The 20,601-nt window shown below is 45.2% G+C and overlaps 1 protein-coding gene across 3 annotated transcripts in view; it reads left to right on the top strand.

Moving 5' to 3' along the window:
- MYBPC2 (myosin binding protein C2) overlaps nucleotides 1–20,601 on the top strand; it is a 76,603-nt gene that overhangs the window by 26,074 nt on the left and 29,928 nt on the right. For 2 of the 3 annotated variants that reach the window (XM_079949300.1, XM_079949302.1), the window contains exons 2-14: nucleotides 501–590; nucleotides 1,973–2,002; nucleotides 3,473–3,550; nucleotides 4,671–4,819; nucleotides 5,131–5,248; nucleotides 6,969–7,017; nucleotides 7,169–7,231; nucleotides 9,341–9,552; nucleotides 10,426–10,558; nucleotides 10,722–10,846; nucleotides 12,040–12,145; nucleotides 19,565–19,731; nucleotides 19,854–20,019. In XM_079949300.1, coding sequence (XP_079805426.1) covers nucleotides 501–590; nucleotides 1,973–2,002; nucleotides 3,473–3,550; nucleotides 4,671–4,819; nucleotides 5,131–5,248; nucleotides 6,969–7,017; nucleotides 7,169–7,231; nucleotides 9,341–9,552; nucleotides 10,426–10,558; nucleotides 10,722–10,846; nucleotides 12,040–12,145; nucleotides 19,565–19,731; nucleotides 19,854–20,019 — 1,486 coding nt within the window. The remainder of the gene's footprint in view (nucleotides 1–500; nucleotides 591–1,972; nucleotides 2,003–3,472; nucleotides 3,551–4,670; nucleotides 4,820–5,130; nucleotides 5,249–6,968; nucleotides 7,018–7,168; nucleotides 7,232–9,340; nucleotides 9,553–10,425; nucleotides 10,559–10,721; nucleotides 10,847–12,039; nucleotides 12,146–19,564; nucleotides 19,732–19,853; nucleotides 20,020–20,601) is intronic. The other variant, XM_079949301.1, reaches the window with a different exon arrangement.

Here is a 20,601-nt window from a genome sequence, read left to right as displayed (position 1 = left end):
AATTCACCATCAGATCACATAGCATGTCCATGGCTACAGCCTGCACAAAAAAAAAATCACTCACCCACTGTTTCCTGGGGCTGCAATGGGGCAAAAACGTGGTTACAAAGCATGGATCCACATGGATCCTCAGGATTTTTGCACTGGGCTACCCCAAACTCGCCATCAAATCACATGTCTGGGGCCACAGCGTGGACCACAAAAGTCATACATCCACTCTTTTGTTCAGAATATTTTTTTTCTTGTTTTCCTCCTCTAAAAACTAGGTGCATCTTACGGTCAGGTGTGCCTTATGGAGCAAAAAATAGGGTATTTGTCTTTTGGTGTGGTGTGGGGAGGCGGGGGTACTTCGTAAAGCTCTGCGTGGCTGGGACGCATATCACCACTGCCATATTTTTGGAATCAGTGTGCATATTTGACTATATACCAAACTCAAGCGGCTCCTTATCCCCGTACTTCTGTTCTGGCTCCTAATCAGTCTTACTTTCATTCTTCTGTAGCCGCAAAGAAGAAAGAGGTGAAGAAGAAGGAGGACCCAAAGGCAGCGAAGAAAGAGGAGAAGAAAGAAGAGGCGAAAGAAGAGGCGAAAGGTGGGGCCAGGAATGTTCAGACACATGCTGGCTAGCAGAGAGAGTCATGCTCCAGTCATAATTTTGGGGGAGTGGGAGAATGAAGAGCTGTGGGACCCCTATTCCCCCCCCCCCACAGAACTACAGTTCTCACCATACTTTAACAGCTTGGGGAATTGTAGCTCTGTGAGGGGAACCGGAGTCTCCGAACAATTTTCAGCGCCCTTAACAAACTGCAGTTCCCAGAATTCTTTGGGGGAAGCCATGCTTGTTGAAAGCGGTATGATACTACTTTAAATGTATGGTGCAGATGGGGCCGTTGCTGAAGTCCTTGTGTTTGATTCCCTGGAAATCCTGTTGCATGGTGCCATGTAACTGTTGCCTTGAATGAAAAGGCCATGTTTTTGGTACGAGTTGCTTTCATTAATTAGATTTCTAGTTGAACAGGAGGGCAATATTATTCCTAAATTTCCAGAATTGAGAGGGGGAGAGTTTGTGCACCCTGTAACCTACACAAAGATATTCTGCCCATCCTCCTGGTCAGCATTAAACTTTCATCTTCTGGCGTGTTGCCGTCGAAAGCTCTGACTCCCAACTAATAAACTGCAGGCCTCCGCCAGACTGTTTTAATTAAATAAATGGCACAGAGGTAAGATGATATGTTTTACTGGAAATGCTGGCCCAGTAAAAAAAAGTGCTGCTTTGCTGATTTTGCAACCTTCCCTCATGGCACTGAGAAGGACATTATTGCCCTTTTTAAAAAAATTAAAAGCCAAAATTAGACAATATGTATTTAAAGCAGGCAGTCACACAAGACACAAGACCGATCTAGACCCCAGATCCTTAAGCCATAAATGCAGCTGCTACATAAAGGTTTGACCATCACATACTTAACAAAACATACTGGTTCGTTTTATGCATCATGTGAGCTGATATGAAAACATAGCTGCACAGATTTCTGATTATTCTTCATAAGGGATGTCCTGGAACAGAACAGGAACAAAAGTAAAATACATTCGTACCTTGGATCCCGAACGCCCTGGAACTCAGACGTTTTGGCTCACAAACCCGGAAGAAATTGTTCTGGTTTGCGAACTTTCTTTTGGAACCTGAACGTCCGACGGGGCTTCTGTGGCTTCTGATTGGCTGCAGGAGCTTCCTGCAACCAATCAGAAGCCGCAATTTCATTTTCAAACGTTTTGGAAGTCGAAGGGACTTCTGGAACGGATTCTGTTCGACTTCCAAGGTACGACTGTACCAACTTCCAGACCTAGAGAATATTCACCAGACTTACAAGCTTCAGGCAATGGGGAAATATACTTGGAGTTGTGGAGAAACACCACCGTGGTTTGGGTCAAGGTTCTAACGTTATTTATATTTTTCCCCTTTTCTGTGTCCCTTAGCAGAGGCTCCGGCAGAACAGGCACCATCAGGTGAGGCCCAGAGATTGCAACCTGGAGAAAAATGTTCTTAACATCTGCTGGTACTGCTTGTATATTGGTTATCTGTGTCTCCATATGCTCTGTACCCAGAGACATACCACTCCTCGTATATAGTTCTCACAGCTACCTATCTAGATGTCCCACCTTCCATCAATAAGTTGTCCCATGCCTACTCATAGCTTCTGCAGGGCTTTGAATAAATCTCAGCTTCTTTCCTGAGGTGTATCCCTACCCTTCAGTGATATCCTACCCCAATACCTATTGCCTGCTATTGCTGCTATTACTGGACGCAGGTGGTGCTGTGGTCTAAACCACTGAGCCATTACTACTACTACTGCTACTACTGCCTTTTGACACCTCCTCCAGCAGTGAAACGGTGTTTCTGTGCGCTCTGGTTTCTGTCATGGTGTTCCATTGCGCCAGAAGCGGTTCTGTCCTGCTGGCCACATGACCCAGAAAGCTGTCTGTGGACAAACACCGGCTCTCTAAAAGCGAGATGAGTGCCAAAACCCCATAGTCACCTATGACTGGACTTACCCATCCAGGGGTCCTTTACCTTTACCAGCAATGAAAATATAGCCACATGCCTGAACCATCTGGGACTCTCCATTGTGTCAGTGAGGGATACAGGAGAACATTTCCTCATTGGCCTCTTAATCCCATGTGAGTTATACTACTCATGAGTGGGCCCCATGGACTGTGGCCTACCTGTGCCCTGTGCCCTGGGAACATTGGAAGCTGCCTTCTACTGAGTCAGGCCTAGCTTAGTATTGTCTACACAATACTCCCGCCCTACCTGGAGATGCCACAAATTGAATGCGGAATGTTTGCGTGCAAGTTAGATGCTGTGCCGCTGAGTTGAGGTCCTTCCTCCTCTTACCCCCAGGGTGGCCATGCCTGTCAGGAGTTCAGTCTACACTCGAGTAGGACCCTGGCAGAGACACATGCCCAACTGGCATGTTCCCTCCCTCCTGGTCGATCATTCGGGAGCTTCAAAAGCTTTCTTCTGCCCAAACATCACAGCGACCGATGCCAGCTGACACCGGCACACTTAGGGATCCGCAGAGTTTGCGCATCATGCGTAACAGACCTCAGCAACTCAGCATTTTGGCTAATCTACTTTATTTACATATAAACACACATGGAGCACTGCAACATGGCTCCCTCTCTCTCTCTAGCATCAGACAGCAAAGAGAAAAGGAACAAAGGACAATAGTCCCATTTCACGGAACACAGTAACACAAACATCCTGTCTCCGTTACTTCCCACTCTGTGGAGTCAAAACATACACCGTCATGTGAAAGACAAAAATCCCATGACTGCAATCATGGAGCAGGAATTCTAACAATGCCCACACCCCCTGCCCTGAAGAACCCTGCTACTCCCAAATCACCCTGTTTCGGCTTCCAGCTCACCTGCAAGGTGTGGCTCATTCTTCGCCTTCCCTTCCCTCTTTTTCAGATGAAGCTAAAGGGGAGCCCTCCACTCAGTCCGACGCACTCTTCCTCAAGAAGCCAGAAAGCGCCTTAATAGAAAGTGGTAAGTGGCAGAGCAGAATTGCACTGGGGGGGGGGGCAAGCGTTAGCCACAGTGAGGAGGCTGCCTCGAGGGAGTATATGTGGGATTCCCAGGCAGTCTGTCCTCCAGTTACAGATTAGACTCTGACTGGCTCACCTTCAGTAACGTGACTGAAGCTAGTGCCAAATTTCAAATCATGACGCTACTTAGGAGGTGAACCAGATAGGCAAGTTAATAAACACACATGGGTGGCCCCATCACTTTCCGTTTGGTCCTAATCATGTGATGTACAAGGGCCCCTCCAGAGTGGTGTTTTTGTCACAGGAGTACAGTGGTACCTCGGGTTACATACGCTTCAGGTTACAGACTCCGCTAACCCAGAAATAGTACCTCTGGTTAAGAACTTTGTTTCAGGATGAGAACAGAAATCATGCTTCGGCGGCGCGCCAGCAGCGGGAGGCCCCATTAGCTAAAGTGGTGCTTCAGGTTAAGAACAGTTTCAGGTTAAGAACAGACCTCCAGAATGAATTAAGTACATAACCAGGGGTACCACTGTATTCTGTAATGTGTTCTTTAGTGTGGTGCATTAGCGGCAGATTTAACCTGCTTTGGTTCGTTCTGTGATTGGCATCTGGAGGTGTTATAGCGCAACAAAAGCATGACAAAAAACGAACCAGAACAGTCCTGGGATTCCAGCAGGATAGGTTCATTGGAAATGAAGTGGTGTGACTATCCCATGTCTTCTGAAGGCACAAACAGTATTGAAATTGGAATCCTCTCTCTCTCTCTCTCTCTCTCTCTGTGTGTGTGTGTGTAACCACTCTGATAGCATCATGAGCACAAATCGTCATGAATGCACAATAAAAATGCTGTTCTCGGTTAAAGAAATGAAGTCAACACTGGCAAAGGCTCCCCAGAGTTTAAGAGAGAGGGGCATTTCCTAGAGATGCCAGAGACCAAACTTGTACCACTGAACGATGGCCCCGTCCATCTCGTGACATCTTTGTGTTTTGCACCATCTGCTGGTGCTTGAGCAGTTTCTTCTGCAAAAGCCCCATGGAGGCATTGACTTTAGATGAGAGGCGATTCCTTCTTAAGTGGAGGAAATCATGACTTCCATGCGTGTTGTCTTGTCTTTCAGGGAAAGATGTTGATATCGTAGTGCAGGTGAACGGAGCTCTGCTGCCTTGCAAGCCCACCGTCAAATGGTTCAAGGGGAAATGGCTGGAGCTGGGTATCAAGAGCGGACTGAGGTTCCAGTTCAAGGACAGCTTCGACAAGGAGAAAAACGTGAGTCCCAGAAGAAGGAAAAGTGAAGGATTAGGCCAGGGGCGATTCATCTCTCCTATGACTTGTTGCCTTCTTAAACTCATACCAGACTGTTGCAATTATTTATTCATTTGTAAATCACCTTTTACATGATTATGCTTTCTTGCAAAGGATCCTGGGAATTATAGTTTGCAAAGGCGACGGAGAATTCTCTGTTAATTGAGATTGAGACATGCCAGGCTTTGTCCGGATCATCCTCAAAAGGCTACGGCGGAAATGGTTGCCACTAACGAACCTTAATCCTCCTGCTTATTCTTTGCTTGCTCCCGAAGGTTTACACCTATGAGCTAAAAATTGGCAAAGTGGTAATCGGAGACCGAGGGGACTATCGCTTTGAGGTGGCAGCCAAGGACAAGTTTGACAGCTGCACCTTCAACATCGATGTGGAAGGTACCACCAGGAGCCCTAACTCAGTAAACGCTAAAGGAGTCATCCTAGAGCAAGTGGGGTTAGGATCCAGCACAACTGGGCCACACCATAATCAGCTAAGCTGCAGGTACACAGGGACCCAGCTGGCTGAACTGAGCCCAGCGGCTCTTAAACTGGCATACATCTTGAAAAGGGGGCATTCTAGGGGTGTGACCTGGGAACCTGGCATAAGTTAAGCTGGCAAATACTGTTTTGGAGGTTTGCTTTCCCTCTGCCAGGCTGAGCCTGGTTCAGCCAGCAGTCACCCCATTCCTGCTTCCTGCCAGCTTATCGTATATAATATTGCTCCTTAAATAGCCTTATCCTTTGGAGGCAACATCCTTCCTTGTGGTCTTGTGAGTGTGAACCCGTCACCTGTGAAATCTGAACCACAAGAACACACTGAGCGGCATTCTTGCTGTCTGCTTTCCACCTCTGGAATTCCCTCCCCCTGGATATTTATTTCTTTTATTTGTCTATTTGGATTCCTAGTCTATTCCCCCTGTCCCAAGGGCTCATGGCAGCTGACAGGTAGTAGAGGTATCCTTGTCTCTGATGTACTTGTAGTCTGAGAAATCTATCCAAGGCCCGAGACCATATAACACCAGTCCTGAAAGACCTACATTGACTCCCAGTACATTTCCGAGCACAATTCAAAGTCTTGGTGCTGACCTTTAAAGCCCTAAACAGCCTAGGCCTAGTATACCTGAAGGAGCATCTCCACCTCCATTGTTCAACCCGGACACTGAGGTCCAGCTCTGAGGGCCTTCTGGCGGTTCCCTCCCTGTGAGAAGTGAAGTTACAGGGAACCAGGCAGAGGGGCTTTCTCAGTAGTGGTGCCTACCCTGTGGAACGCCCTCCCATCCAATGTCAAGGAAATAAGCAACTATCTGACTTTTAGAAGATATCTGAAGGCAGCCCTGTTTAGGGAAGTTTTTAATTTTTGATGTCTTATTGTGTTTTTAATATTCTGTTGGGAGCCGCCCAGAGTGGCTGGGGAAACCCAGCTAGATGGGTGGGGTATAAACAAACAAACAAACAAACAAACAAACAAACAAACAATTATTATTATTATCATCATCATCATCACTATTTTTCCAAAATATGATTCCTGCCTTTTAAAAATGTGCAGAGCTCTGCAGTGGCATGAGTTTATTGTAATTCCCTAATCGCCTTTACATATTTTACTGTACCTCACCTGAGTACTGTACCTACTCTGAGTAACAAGAGTAGAATAATGTGTGCAAAACAGTAAAAATGGCAGAATGAATCACAACAGCCCAGAGTTTCCGTGGCACCTTAAAAGATCCATGGAGGGACAAGCCTTCGTCCACTGCACCAGCTGAATAAAGACTCTCTGGATCCCACACAGCACAATGATAATGAGGCGCCCTGGGGAAGGAGGAGTTTGTGGGTGGCTGAGCTCCCTTTCTGCATGTGGCTTGCTATGGTATTAATCCGGCCTTAACCAAGATGGCGCCCTCCAGGTATTTTGGCCTACAACTCCCATCAGCCCCAGCCAGTAGGGCCACGCTGGACTCATGGGAGTTGCTGTCCAAAACGGAGTGATGGGAATTGTAGTCCAAAACACATGGAGGCTGCCAGCTTGGCAAAGTTCAGATTAAGCTGAGACACCCTTTCAAGGGAAGAGCCAACTAGGTTCAAGATACCAGTTTTAGAAGTCTGTTTTCTTCTCTTCCAGCACCAAGGACAGAGGAAAGCGGTGGCGTACTGCAGGCTTTCAAAAGGACGTAAGTGTCGCTGGTTAGAGCACAGACTCTTAGGCTGTGCCTTGATCTTCACAGCCCCCTTACTCGCGGCAGACATCTGCTGCTCGGGAGGCTGAGCCAGTTCATTGGGTGCTGCTCTGGGGTTATATCTCCCCACTTCTTTTCCTTGCAGAGGGGAAGGCGGCAAAGACGATACTGCTGGGGAGCTGGACTTCAGCGGTTTGCTGAAGAAGAGGTAGGTGAAGAATGGAGAATAAGAACACAATACGAGGCCTCCTAGATCAGACCAAAGGCCCAGTATCCATGTCCATTAGAAACCTGGGAGCAGGACCTCAGCGCAAGAGCAACTCTCCCAATTAGTGCACCCCAGCAAGTCATAGCTGGTTGCTGTTGATAGCCTCATCTGCATGAATCGGTCTAATCTTTTGAAGCCATCCCAGTTGGTGGCCGTCAGAGGATGGAGTGCCTTAAGAGGTGGGGAAACAGCAGTCCTACCCGCCAGCTTAGTGCATAACACAAGAGACACAAGGGAAACGGTTGGGCAAGGGTTGAAAATCATTTACAAGGCATGCTTGGGCAAACAAAACATTGCTCCTCAGTGGCTTCCATTTCAGAGCACAAGCAATTATTGCATTTCGTGTTAGCCAATTTTAGAAAAACTGTTAGCAGTTCGAATCCCCGCGATGGGGTGAGCTCCCGTTGCTCTGTCCCAGCTCCTGCCAACTTAGCAGTTCGAAAACACACAAGTTGTTGTTGTTTAATCGTTTAGTTGCGTCCAACTCTTTGTGACCCCCTGGACCCGAGCATGCCAGGCACTCCTGTCTTCCACTGCCTCCCGCAGTTTGGTCAAACTCATGCTGGTAGCTTCGAGAACACTGTCCAACCATCTTGTCCTCTGTCGTCCCCTTCTCCTTGTGCCCTCCATCTTTCCCAACATCAGGGTCTTTTCCAGGGAGTCTTCTCTTCTCATGAGGTGGTCAAAGTATTGGAGCCTCAGCTTCACAATCTGTCCTTCTAGTGAGCACTCAGGGCTGATTTCCTTAAGAATGGATAGGTTTGATCGTCTTGCAGTCCATGGGACTCTCAAGAGTCTCCTCCAACACCATAATTCAAAAGCATCAATTCTTCGGTGATCAGCCTTCTTTATGGTCCAGCTCTCACTTCCATACATCACTACTGGGAAAACCATAGCTTTAACTATATGGACCTTTGGTGGCAAGGTGATGTCTCTGCTTTTTAAGATGCTTTCTAGGTTTGTCATTGGTTTTCTCCCAAGAAGCAGGCGTCTTTTAATTTCGTGGCTGCTGTCACCACCTTCAGTGATTATGGAGCCCAAGAAAGTAAAATCTCTCACTGCCTCCATTTCTTTCCCTTCTATTTGCCAGGAGGTGATGGGCTCAGTGGCCATGATCTTCGTTTTTTTGATGTTGAGCTTCAGACCAGACCTAGTAGATAGACCAGTGCTAGTAGATAAATAGGTACCGCTGTGGTGGGAAGGTAAACAACGTTTCCGTGTGCTCTGGCTTCTGTCACGGTGTTCCGTTGTGCCAGAAGCAGTTTAGTCATGCTTGACCACATGACCTGGAAAGCTGTCTGTGGACGAACGCCAACTCCCTCAGCCTGAAAGCGAGATGAGCGCCGGAACCCCAGAGTCGCCTTTGACTGGATTTAACCATCCAGGGGTCCTTTACCTTTTTTTTTTAACCTGCTTGGAGACCCTTGTAGGTGTAGGATGAAGTCTAGAAACCGAATTTGGTCATGGGGGAATCCACTAGGCCAATGCTGTGGTCAAAAATGATCAAGCGTGGGCAGAAAGCAAAGCAGCTCATGACGACAGGCAGGAGTCCAGATGCAAAGGGACTGGAGATTAGCTTTTTGTAATAGGTGGCTGGCATTGGAGGAGGGCAGGTTGGAAGCCAATCAGAGGCTGAGGACAGCAACTTTGAATGTTAGGGAGAGTCTCCCACTTCCTCTGCCCTCCCCCCAATTCCATGCTTTGTCCAGCCTCCACCCCACCCCCCAAAGTTCCATGTGGAAGAGATTTCCATACCTAACAGGGGAATAATTTCAGGCCTAAATTGTACTTCTTCCACCATTTCATCTTGTTCCTTGCAATTTCTTAGAAGTTCTTGTTAACATGCACTTTGTGGTAGCTTGAGAGGCTGGGTTGGACTCAGAATTAATTCCCCGTGAGAGATGCACGGGTATGAGGTTGAGGAGCGCACTTCTGTGAATGCAGTGTAGTCTCTTATCCACGTCACCCATTGTGAGTGGGGTGCAGGGGTTGAATGATGGTCCTACGGGAAGCTACACCTCAAAAGGTCCTTCCTCCTTCTCTGTGCAGAGAGGGCCAGCAGCAGTTGGAAGAGGAGAAGAAGAAGAAAAAGAAGGACGACGACGACGATTTGGGGATCCCGCCAGAGATCTGGGAGCTGCTTAAAGGCGTGACCAAGAAGAGCGAGTATGAGCGCATCGCCTTTGAGTATGGCATTACCGACCTCCGTGGCATGCTGAAGAGGCTCAAGAAAGCCAAGGTGGAAGTCAAGAAGAGCGAAGGTCAGTCAGAATGCCTGGACTCTCTGCCTTTTGGCCTGGGAGCCAAGTCTCCTGAGGTCACTGGTTGGGAGCAGGGTATCTTAGGAATGGGTGGGTGGGCCTGGACCCCGTATCAGACCTTCTGGGAAATTTAGGGAGGAGGCCACATCTAATTGACTATCTGCGGTGCTGTGGGGAGATGGCTCTAGGATGGAGGGGGTCCTTCAGCACAGTGCCATCCAGCACCCCCCTCAGTGCTGTTTTTCTAGAAAAAGAGGGGCCAAAACACCTCTCTTGGAATAAAAATGGCGCCCACCTGAGAGGTGCCCCTTCCTTCCTTCCTTCCTTCCTTCCTTCCTTCCTTCCTTCCTTCCTTTTTATATGTGCATTATGTTTATACTGGGCCTTTTCTCCAAAGAGCTCAAGGCAACATGCACAATTCTTTCCCCTCACCCCTCCATTTTGTCCCCTCAACAACCCTGTGAGGTAGTTTAGGCTAAGAGACGGCAACTGGCCCACAGAGTCGTCCAGTGAGCTTCCTGGCTGAGAGGGGATTTGAACCCAACTCCCTTTTCAGGTACCGTTCCCTTCCTGCGGTTTCCATCCATTTCCCTTTTTCTCGCCGTGTTTCTATCCCGCCTTTCTCCTAAGGAGATCAAGGTGGCGTTCTGTGCTGAAGTGATGGAAGCAATATGCCAGCTGGCTGCTGTGATCCGTGCGCCTTAGTGACAGGAGCGCAGAAATTCCCCCTGAGGTGGAAGTGGAGATCTTTAGCTCTCAGGACAGGAAGAGGCTGTACTTGGAGCAGAAACCTCATGACTGCAGCAAGGAAGTAGGAAGCAGGCTGGGGCGCCAAAGGCGTTTTTAGTAGTCCTCTCCCCATCTCTTTTGCAGCCTTTATCAAAAAACTGGACCCAGCCTACCAAGTTGACAAAGGGCACAAGATCAAGATGTATGTGGAGCTGAGCGACCCAGACCTTGTTATCAAATGGATGAAGAATGGCCAAGTGATCAAGCCCAGTGGAAAGTGAGTCTGAATGTGGATGGATAGCCAAGGGTGCCTCTTGGCATCCTCTAAAAGCAGAGTTGGGTTCTGTTGGGTGGGAAAAATGGGAAAACAGCTGCTGAGATGGACGGACTCTGGATTAGTTTTTCTCAGTTGTGACGTGGCGTCTCTTCTCCGTGGGCAGATACATCTTTGAGAACGTGGGCAAGAAACGCATCCTGACCATCACTAAGACCACGTTGGCTGACGACGCAGCCTATGAATGCGTTTGCGGAGAAGAGAGGTGCTTCACGGAGGTCTTTGTTAAAGGTGAGTGTGATGGAAGAAGAGAGAGAGACTGTGTGTGTTTGTAAAGGGAGGGACAGTATCTCTGTTGGGGGACCTGTTGCGCTCCTTCTGGGTAGTTTGTCGACCGATGGTCCCCTCTCTGCCCCTGCGCTCGGCTCTCATCTGTGGCTCTGAGAAGCTGCCAGCGACAGCAGCCACATCCCGGGAATGGCTTCGACTGGCCGGCTAAACCAGGTGAGGGTGAGCGGATGGGTTATTCCAAACCCTCCATGAGTTAGGGAGTCCCTCTGCATGCAAAGACAGACTCCCATGGATTGAGCGGGTGAGACTGGATTCAACAGTCAAGAAGGAGGTTTCTGCAGGAGCTTTGGAGGTGAATGAGGGCAGACTGGGGTCGTCCAACTGGGAAGGTAGCGCATCTAGGAGAAGGAAAACACTGATCCTGAACCTCCGTTCAGGAGGAAAGCTTTGGGAATAAACCTTGAGGAACAATCCATACCCACTGCTTTGTGGGACATCTTTGGGAGAAGAGAAGTCTAAGGAGTAAACTCTACACGAGTCCCTAAGACGGCGCCTCGTATGCCTCCTTCCGGCAATTCCTGCAGCCAAGCTGGTGCCAAGTGTATTGCTCTGCTTTCCTTTGGAAAGCGAGGCCGAGAGAGGGGGTCTTGTCTTCTGGGCAGCCCAGGACGTCCATACACCCTGCCCAGGCTTGCGCCCCTTGGGTGTTGCTAGCTCAGCAGTTTGACTTTGCTCCCAGAGGCACATTCCATTTTCTCTCGATACAGACAGATACCAACAACCCCTGCACAACTTGTGCTGAGAGATGGACAGAGAACATGCAGACATGTGGGTTCCTGTACACTTCTCAGCAGCTTTTGATACCATCAACCATACCAGTGTCTGCAGCCACAGCTGGTGCTGTGATTCTCCAGGTGCATTCCACTGCCAGCAAAAATAATACCAACCACACACACACACAACTTAGAGGGTTTTTTTTACAATGAAAGTGATATACAAATTCCCCCAGAGAGGTCACTTCGTGCTGCAAATGCAGCAAACGACAAACTTAGCAGAGTTAGGAAGATGCCAAGGTGGCTGGGGGTAGGCAGAGGGGATGGGCTGGAGAGGTGTGTTTGGGACCGCCTGATGCTGGCCCTGGAGCTGTGCCCATGCCATTCTGTCTGTCTGTCTGTCTGTCTGCCTGTCCCTAGAACCACCTGTCCTGATTGTTGGTGCCCTGGATGACCAGCAAGTGTTTGTTGGGGACAAGGTGGAGATGGAAGTGGAAGTGTCTGAGGAAGGAGCCCAGGTGATATGGTAAGTTCCCTCCCCATACTTCCCCTGCCCAGACCGTTGTCATCCGAACAACCCCCTCCCGCTCCAGCCCTGGCTTCCGTAGAGCTGCTTCTTGAATCTTCTCATACGTGTGATGCTTGCAGAGGGTCCTGAGTTCAGTCCCAGACATCTCCTGTTAAAATGGTCAGGCAAGGTGAAAGGCCCTGGCAAGTTGCTGTCTGTCACAATAGATGACTAGATTGTGGTGGTCCTATTGGCAAAACCTATTTGGTGTTTCGCAACTTTCTGACTAGTTGCAGGACCTAGCAGAGTACATGCAGAATCCACGGAAGCAATTGGCAACTTGGCTGCAGACAGGATAGACGAAGCAGGAACCAGGAACTTGTAGTTAGATGTTTATTATATATAGTGGACTATTTACAGGAACAGAACATGGATCTTTTGCTAGCTCTCTCTGACACGACTCACAACTCCTACACTGACACACTGAACTACTGAACTCAAACACATTCCAGTTAGTAGGCCATTAATTATCACTCCTTTGAGAGAGCTTGACCAATCAGGGAGCGGTCTCCATGCCTCTGTTATCTCCAGGCAGATTTACTCCTTCAGATTGCCTTCTGGCTGTCTGCCAAACCTTAATTGACTCTGTGTGAGTAGCTGCACGTACACAGTTTCCCAACAGGTCCGATGTTTTGGGCAGCCCTGGGCAACATTTGAAACCTTCGCACTGCCTTCCCAAAGCCAGGAAAGCAATGAGCTGGGCTTTGGGGAGGAGGTGTAAGGGCTCTGACAGCATTCTAGAGTCCTCCCACCTTCTTCCCAAAGCCTAGTTAGTGTTTTCCCTGATTTGAGAAGGAGGTGGGAGGGCTCTAGGACCCTGCCAGAGCCTCACGCCTCCTTCCCAAAGCCCACTTATCCAGCTCTGAGAAGGCAGCAGGAGGGCTGGGAGGAGGTGTCAAATTTTGGTCCCACTCCCTGTGCGATAAGTCAGTGTGCGGACCGGACCGTGGGTCCTGTGTTGAAGTACTCTTGTGGCCCACTTAGTGTGAAAAGTTGGATCTCCCTGGACTAGATGCTTGTACCACTATCAGGAAGTATCATATGTTAGCCCCCAAATGGAAAAGGAGCAAGGTCCCAACCAAAGAATGCCGACTTAAGTTGACAGAATATGCACACCTTGCAGACTTAACATATAGAATAAGAGAACAAGAAGAACATACTTTTAGAGAAGATTGGAAAACGTTTTTTATTTATTATTATTATTATTAGAAAACGTTTATTAGCTAAAGTGGTACCTCAGGTTAAGAACGGTTTCAGGTTAAGAACGGACCTCCGGAACAAATTAAGTTCGTAACCAGAGGTACCACTGCATATGGGAAATAACTCTGCACAGCTGTAAACGCCGGCAGCATTAAGATAAATTCAACAGTGTAAACATGTTTTGATGGATGCAATAATAATGGAATGCTGAACGGTATAGTTTCTGTAAAATATGCAGGGATTTATCATATGTAAAATGAACCATGGAAAGAGAAGAAGGGAAGTCACTGATATCTTAAGGATATAAAAAATGAGTACTTTAAATTGTGAAGCCAAAAATTTAATAAAAATTATATACAAAAAAAAAAAAGGAAGCATCATATGCTTCAATGGATTTATTGTTTGTACACAAAATATATTGAAGGTGCCTCTCTGCAAGAGGCAGTGCCTTTGTTTTTTTTTTATATAATATTTATTAAAAAAATTTAAAACAATAAAAAGCATACATAATAACATAGTATTTTCCAATATCCACATTTCATTCTCATCCTAGGACTTCCTCACACCTCTTGTTCCTGCATTCTAAACTCATAAATTTTGCTGGCAAATTATTAAGATGATTCCATTCATATAATATAATTTCCCAAGATTAAATCTCAAATTTTGGAATTTAAAATCACTCTTTTAGAGATTTAATTATAAAATACTATTTAACCAAATTTTATGTTTTCTTCCAATTACACTTAAATTTGAATTCTTTATAACTAATTTGTTGAAGCCATATTATTACTAATCTTACATCTTTCTTAACATTCATACAATTTACAATATTTTTGTAGATAATCCTTAAATTTCTTCCAGTCCTCCTCCACCAGTTCTTCTCCCAGGTCTCGAATTCTGCCAGTCATCTCCGCCAGTTCCATATAGTCCATCAGTTGCATCTGCCATTCTTCCAGTGTGGGCAAATCTTGGGTTTTCCAGCATTTAGCGATAAGTATCCTTGCTGCTGTCGTAGCATACATAAAAAAAGTTTGATCCTTCTTTTGCACACTCTGGCCGACAATGCCCAAGAGAAAGGCCTCTGGTTTCTTAGGGAAGGTATACTTAAATACCTTTTTCAGCTCATTATATATCATTTCCCAGAAAGCCTTCACTCTAGGGCAAGTCCACCAGAGGTGAAAGAATGTTCCTTCAGCTTCTTTACACTTCCAACATTTATTATCAGACACATGGTATATCTTTGCAAGCTTGACTGGAGTCATGTACCACCTATATATCATTTTCATAGTATTTTCTTTCAAGGCATTACATGCCGTAAATCTCAAACCTGTGGTCCATAACTTTTCCCAGTCAGCAAACATAATGTTATACCCTATGTCCTTGATTTGACCGTTTCATCCTGTGTATTCCATTTTAACAGCAGGTTATACATTCTTGAAAGTATCTTAGAGCTGGGTTCTAACAGTTCTGTTTCTAACTTTGATTTTTCCACCTGGAATCCTATCTTTTTATCCAACTTAAAAACTTCTTTAATCTGAGCATAATGTAACCAATCTCGCACTTTATCCTTTATTTTCTCCATACTCTGCAACCTCCAATTGTCTCCATCTTTTTCTATTATTTCCCAATATTTCGGCCATTTGGCCTCCATATTGAGTCTTTTCGGGGCCTTAGCCTCCATTGGTGATAACCACCTTGGGGTCTTGTTTTCCAATAAATCTTTATATTTCGACCAGACATTAAACACTGCTTTTCTGACAACATGATTCTTGAAAGCCTTATGTATTTTAACCTTGTCATACCACAAATATGCATGCCAACCAAAAGCATTGTTAAATCCTTCCAAATCCAAAACATCAGTGTTTTCAAGAAGTAGCCAATCCTTCAACCAGCAGAAAGCTGCTGATTCATAGTACAACTTTAAGTCTGGCAGGGCAAAGCCTCCTCTTTCTTTAGCATCGGTTAATATCTTAAACTTGATTCTGGGCTTTTTGCCCTGCCAGACAAATTTAGAAATATCTCTCTACCACCTCCCAAAACACTCCATTTTATCCACAATCTGCAAAGTTTGAAACAAAAACAGCATTTTTGGCAATACATTCATCTTAACAGCAGCAATACGTCCTGACAAGGAAAGTTTCAATCTTGACCAAACATCTAGATCCCTTTTGATTTCAGACCAACATTTTTCATAATTATCTTTATATAAGTTCCTGTTCTTCGCTGTTATGTTTACCCCTAGATATCTTACTTTTTTGACCACATTTAATTCTGTCTCTTTCTGAAACCTTTCTGATTCTAAAGAAGTCAAGTTTTTTTCTAGAACCTTGGTTTTTTGCTTATTAAGTTTAAATCCCGCCACTCGACCAAACTCATAAATCAGCTGCAGAACCCTTTTGGTACTAGGCTCTGGCTCCTGTAAGGTCCATACTAGGTCATCTGCAAATGCTTTAAGTTTATACTCTTTCGCTGAATACCTTCCACCAACCGGTCTCCTCTAATCATGTTTAAGAGCACTTCCAGGACCGATATAAATAGCAAAGGGGATATAGGACAACCTTGTCGTGTATCTTTTTCATTTCTAAACTCTTCTGTCACTACATTGTTCACTATCAGTTTTGCCTTTTGCTCTGAATAAATTGCCTCTATCCCATTCTGAAACCCCTGCCCCACTCCCATTCCTTCCAGGTTTTTCTTCATGAACTTCCAGGAAATATTGTCAAAGGCCTTCTCCGCATCTATAAATATCAACACTGCTTTTGTATTGATGTTTGTTTGCAAGAGTTCCAAAATATCAATAATGTTCCTTGTATTAGCAAACAAATGTCTACCTGGGAGAAAGCCTGCCTGGTCCTTATGAATTACTTCATTTAAAACTTTTTAAAATCTACTTGCTAGAATGTCTGCAAATATTTTGTAATCCACGTTTAGGAGGGAGATAGGGCGGTAATTCTTAAGTTGTGTCTTTTCAGTTTCTAGTTTGGGTATCAATGTGATGAAAGCTTCTTTCCACGACTCCGGTGCCTTCTTCCCCTCCATAATTTCATTGCAAACCTCCATTAATGGGTGTATCAAATAATCTTTCAATGTCTTGTAATATTTGGAGGTAAGCCCGTCTGGCCCTGGAGATTTGCCCAATTGCATATTCTGAATGGCCTCTTCGATCTCTGATTGTGTTATTTTATAATTCAGGATTGTTCTGTTCCGTAGAGACAACCTTGGTAATCCATTCTTCTTTAAAAATTGTTCTATCTCTGATTCGTTTTGCGGCCCTTGTGTATATAATTGCTTGAAATATCTCTGGAAGCACTTTCTGATGTCCATTGGGTTCTGAATATTTCTTCCCTCAATTTCTAAGTTTGTTACTGTATTCAGTTTTTGTCTCTTTTTCAGCTGCCATGCTAGCAGCTTTCCACCTTTATTTGCCGATTCAAAGGATCTTTGTTTCATTAACTTAACTTTCCATTCCACTTCTTGATTTATCAATTTTGAATATTGTGCTTGATAATGTTTAATTTCTCTTAGGATCTCCTTTGATTTCGGTTTCGATCTTAGTTTCTTCTCACCTTCTTTAATTTTCTCCAAAATCTTATCCTTTTTCTCATTCTGTGCTTTTTTCTTAATAGTATTCTGCTGTATCAGAAACCCCCTCATAACCGCCTTGCTTGCGTCCCAGACAATTCTTTTTTCCACCGTAGTGTTCAAATTTATTTCAAAATAGTCCTTCAAAACTTTTTGGGCCTTTTTACTGATCTCCTGATCTCTAAACAAATTGTCATTCATCCTCCATCTAAAGGAGCCGGTTGGCGTTAATCTCATATCCATCTTTACAGCATTATGGTCGGAGCAGGTCTTTGGGCAGATTTCCACTTTTTTTATCTTGGGTGCCAGGCCTCTAGTTATCCAGATTTGGTCGATTCTTGTCCAAGTCAGTTGGGCTTCAGAAAAGAATGTTCCTTCTCTTCCTAGAGGGTTCTTTGTTCTCCAGATGTCAATCAAGTCCATGTTGTCAGTCAATTCAAAGAATGTTTTGAGTAGTCTGCCTTCTTTTGTTACGTTTTGGCTATGCGATTTATCCATGTTTGTTGATACCACCCCATTCATATCTCCCATCATAATGATGTTATCATAGTTCAGATAGTCCAGCATGATCTCGTGCAGCTTCTTGTAAAATTCCGATTTTCCTTCATTTGGCACGTAAATTCCTAATATCAAAAACTTTTCTCCTTGAGTCTGAATCTCAATTGCCAAAATTTGTCCTTGTTCATCTTTGAATAAAAATTTTGGTGACAGGCTCTCTTTTGCATATATCACCACGCCTCTTTTCTTTACTCGATCCGAAGAGATAAATTCTTGGCCTAATCTTTTATTTATTAACACTTTTCTATGTAGCCTAGTCACATGTGTTTCTTGTAAACAGATAATGTCCAATTGTTCTTTTTTCAAAATGTGAAATATCCTTCTTCTTTTCTCCGGGATGTTGGCGCCATTTATGTTCCAGCTCAGAAGTTGCAGAGACATCCTGGTCAAATCTGTTATTGTTCTGGTGGTGGTGTCTTTTTATCCTGGCCTTCAGGCCCCACAGGTGTAGGTGTTGGTAAAGACTGTGGTCCAGCCCCTGAAGGTCTTTCAATCCCTTTCTGAAGGTCCTCTCCATAGGTATTCAAGAATTTATCTCTGTCTTCAGCTGTTTTGATTTTCACCTTCTTCCCTCTGAACGTAAAAGATAGTCCTTGTGGAAATTCCCACCTAAAGATAATTGAGTTGCTTCTCAACAGCCTAACAAGTTCAAGATAGGTGGATCTAAGGTCCAGAAGTTGTTTAGGAATGTCCTTGTAAATCTCTGCTCTTTTATCCAAAATTTCAAGTGACTTTCCGTAGTGTAGTCCTAATATTTTGTCCCTTTCCTCCTTGGATCTCAAGGTAATCAAACAATCTCTGGGCTTGTCCTTCTTTATGAATTTCCCAAGCCTAAAGGCAGTCACAATTTTAAAGTCTTTTTCCTCCTCCAGAGGCCACCACTTGGAAAATTCTTTTGTTAAAAACTCAATTAGATTCCCTTGTTTGGATTCAAGTTCTGGTATAAACCTCAATTTTAAGTTGTTTTCCCGGGCTCGAAGTTCAATCATAGACAAATAGGCCTGTTGTTCCCCAACCTGCTTATGCAGTGGTCTTACCTCCTGCTCCAGTGCCTCAGTTTTCTGAATGGCTTCCTCTGCCAGTTTCCGATTTTCTACAGTGGATTCAGATAAATTGCCAATTGCTTGGGCGTTCAAAGCAACTTGTTCAGGCAGTGCCTTTGGAGGAGATTTTCTGTTGCAGGACAAACTTCCTCCTTTCCAGGCTTTTCTATACACACACAAGCACGACACTGAATTTAGTGCAGATTTTTGTCCCATGTTTAAGGCAGACTTATTCCCCCCCCCTTTTCCTTCCCTTCCCATTTAGCGTGTCTAGATATTATTAGGGACAAAGGAGCAATTCAGTTCAGTTCACATTTTAATGTGAGGCCTGCCTCGGTTCCTGAAACAATATGTGAATCAAAAGCAGCCTATCCTTCGAAATTCACCCTTCTCTGACTTTTTGTGGTGCAGTTTTCCAACAAGAAAAGAGAAAGTATATGTTAGGGCAGGGGTCAGCAAACTTTTTGAGCAGGGGGCCATTCCACTGTCCCTCAAACCTTGTGGGGGGGGCGGACTATATTTTTTTTTTGGGGGGGTGAATGAATTCCTATGCCCCACAAATAACCCAGAGATGTATTTTAAATAAAAACACATTCTACTCATGTAAAAACATGCTGATTCCTGGACCGTCCGTGGGCCGGATTGAGAAGGCAATTGGGCCGCATCTGGCCCCCGGGCCTTAGTTTGCCTATCCATGTGTTAGGGGAAAGGCACATATTGATGACAATGACATTAAACATATATATGGAGCAAGGCACACTAAAATGCTGGTGATTTTCCTTTAAAAAATAAATAAATTGCAAACTGATTGTGAACTGTGGTGAACTGAACTTACGATGGCTGGAATAATGAGAAATGGAAAGAAACCAAACCTGACAGAATCCCATTTCAAACAAACAAACAAACAAACAAACAAACAAACAAACAGCTAGCTGTCTTCCAAGCTTTGCCCCCCTCTCCATCTTAGTCTCCTCTCCTTTCTTTCTGCCTCCAGGTCGAAGGATGGTGTAGAGCTGACCCGTGAAGAGACGTTTAAGTACCGCTTCAAGAAGGATGGCAAAAAGCACATTCTCATCATCAACGAAGCCACCAAGGAGGATGCTGGGCGCTACATGATCATGACCAACGGCGGCCAGTCAGAGGCAGACCTTATAGTTGAAGGTTTGTGAGGACTGGTTGGACCAGCGGGTAGATAGCCTCCGAAAGAGATTTGGATGGCTTCCACCCCCACGTGGGATGCTGTGGGATCAGTCCTCTTCATCTCTCTCTCTTTTGCCACCCAGACAAACAGCTGGAGGTTCTTCAGGGCATTGCTGACCTTACCGTCAAAGCCGCGGAGCAGGCTGTCTTCAAGTGTGAAGTGTCGGATGAGAAGGTTACCGGCAAATGGTACAAAAACGGAGTCGAGGTCCGACCCAGCAAACGCATCACGATCTCTCACAAGGGCAGGTGAGCCTAAAGGGAAGCCAGCGTTCTCTGAGGGCCAAGCGTGTTATGTGGGGTAGTTGCAGACTCTGCGGCTCCATTGGCAGCCGCCATTTTGCTTTTGTAAGCAGAGGTGACTCTTCTGTGGTATTGTGGGTAGAGTATCACATTTGGACTGTAAAATCCAGCTTCGAATCCTGTCACAGATCTCATGAGAAGGCCTTGCGCCAGCCATCACTTCTCTGTCTAATGCAATGTTTCCCAAACTCTGGTCTCCCACTGTTTTTGGACTACAATTCCCATCATCTCTGACCACTGGGTCCTGCTAGCTAGGGATGATGAGAGTTGTAGTCCAAAAACAGCGGGAGACCAGAGTTTGGGAATCACTGGTCTAATGTATTGCACTGGAATATTCTTTATTTCATACAATTTATTTACCGCTTTAATGTTACCAAACAAACCTCGAAGTGGTTTACGTGAAGAATAAAAACTGTAACATTATCAATAAAAACATATACTGTACTTAAAAGATTTGAAAAAGAGTTAAAATCAATAATGAGCTAAAAAACAGATTAAAGCATATGTCAATATTCTACATACCCAGGT

Source organism: Podarcis cretensis (genome assembly GCF_951804945.1).
Source record: "Podarcis cretensis genome assembly, chromosome: 13".
Lineage (NCBI taxonomy): Eukaryota > Metazoa > Chordata > Lepidosauria > Squamata > Lacertidae > Podarcis > Podarcis cretensis.
The sequence above is the reverse complement of the archived record's forward strand: the minus strand, read 5'-3'. Positions and strand labels throughout refer to the sequence as shown.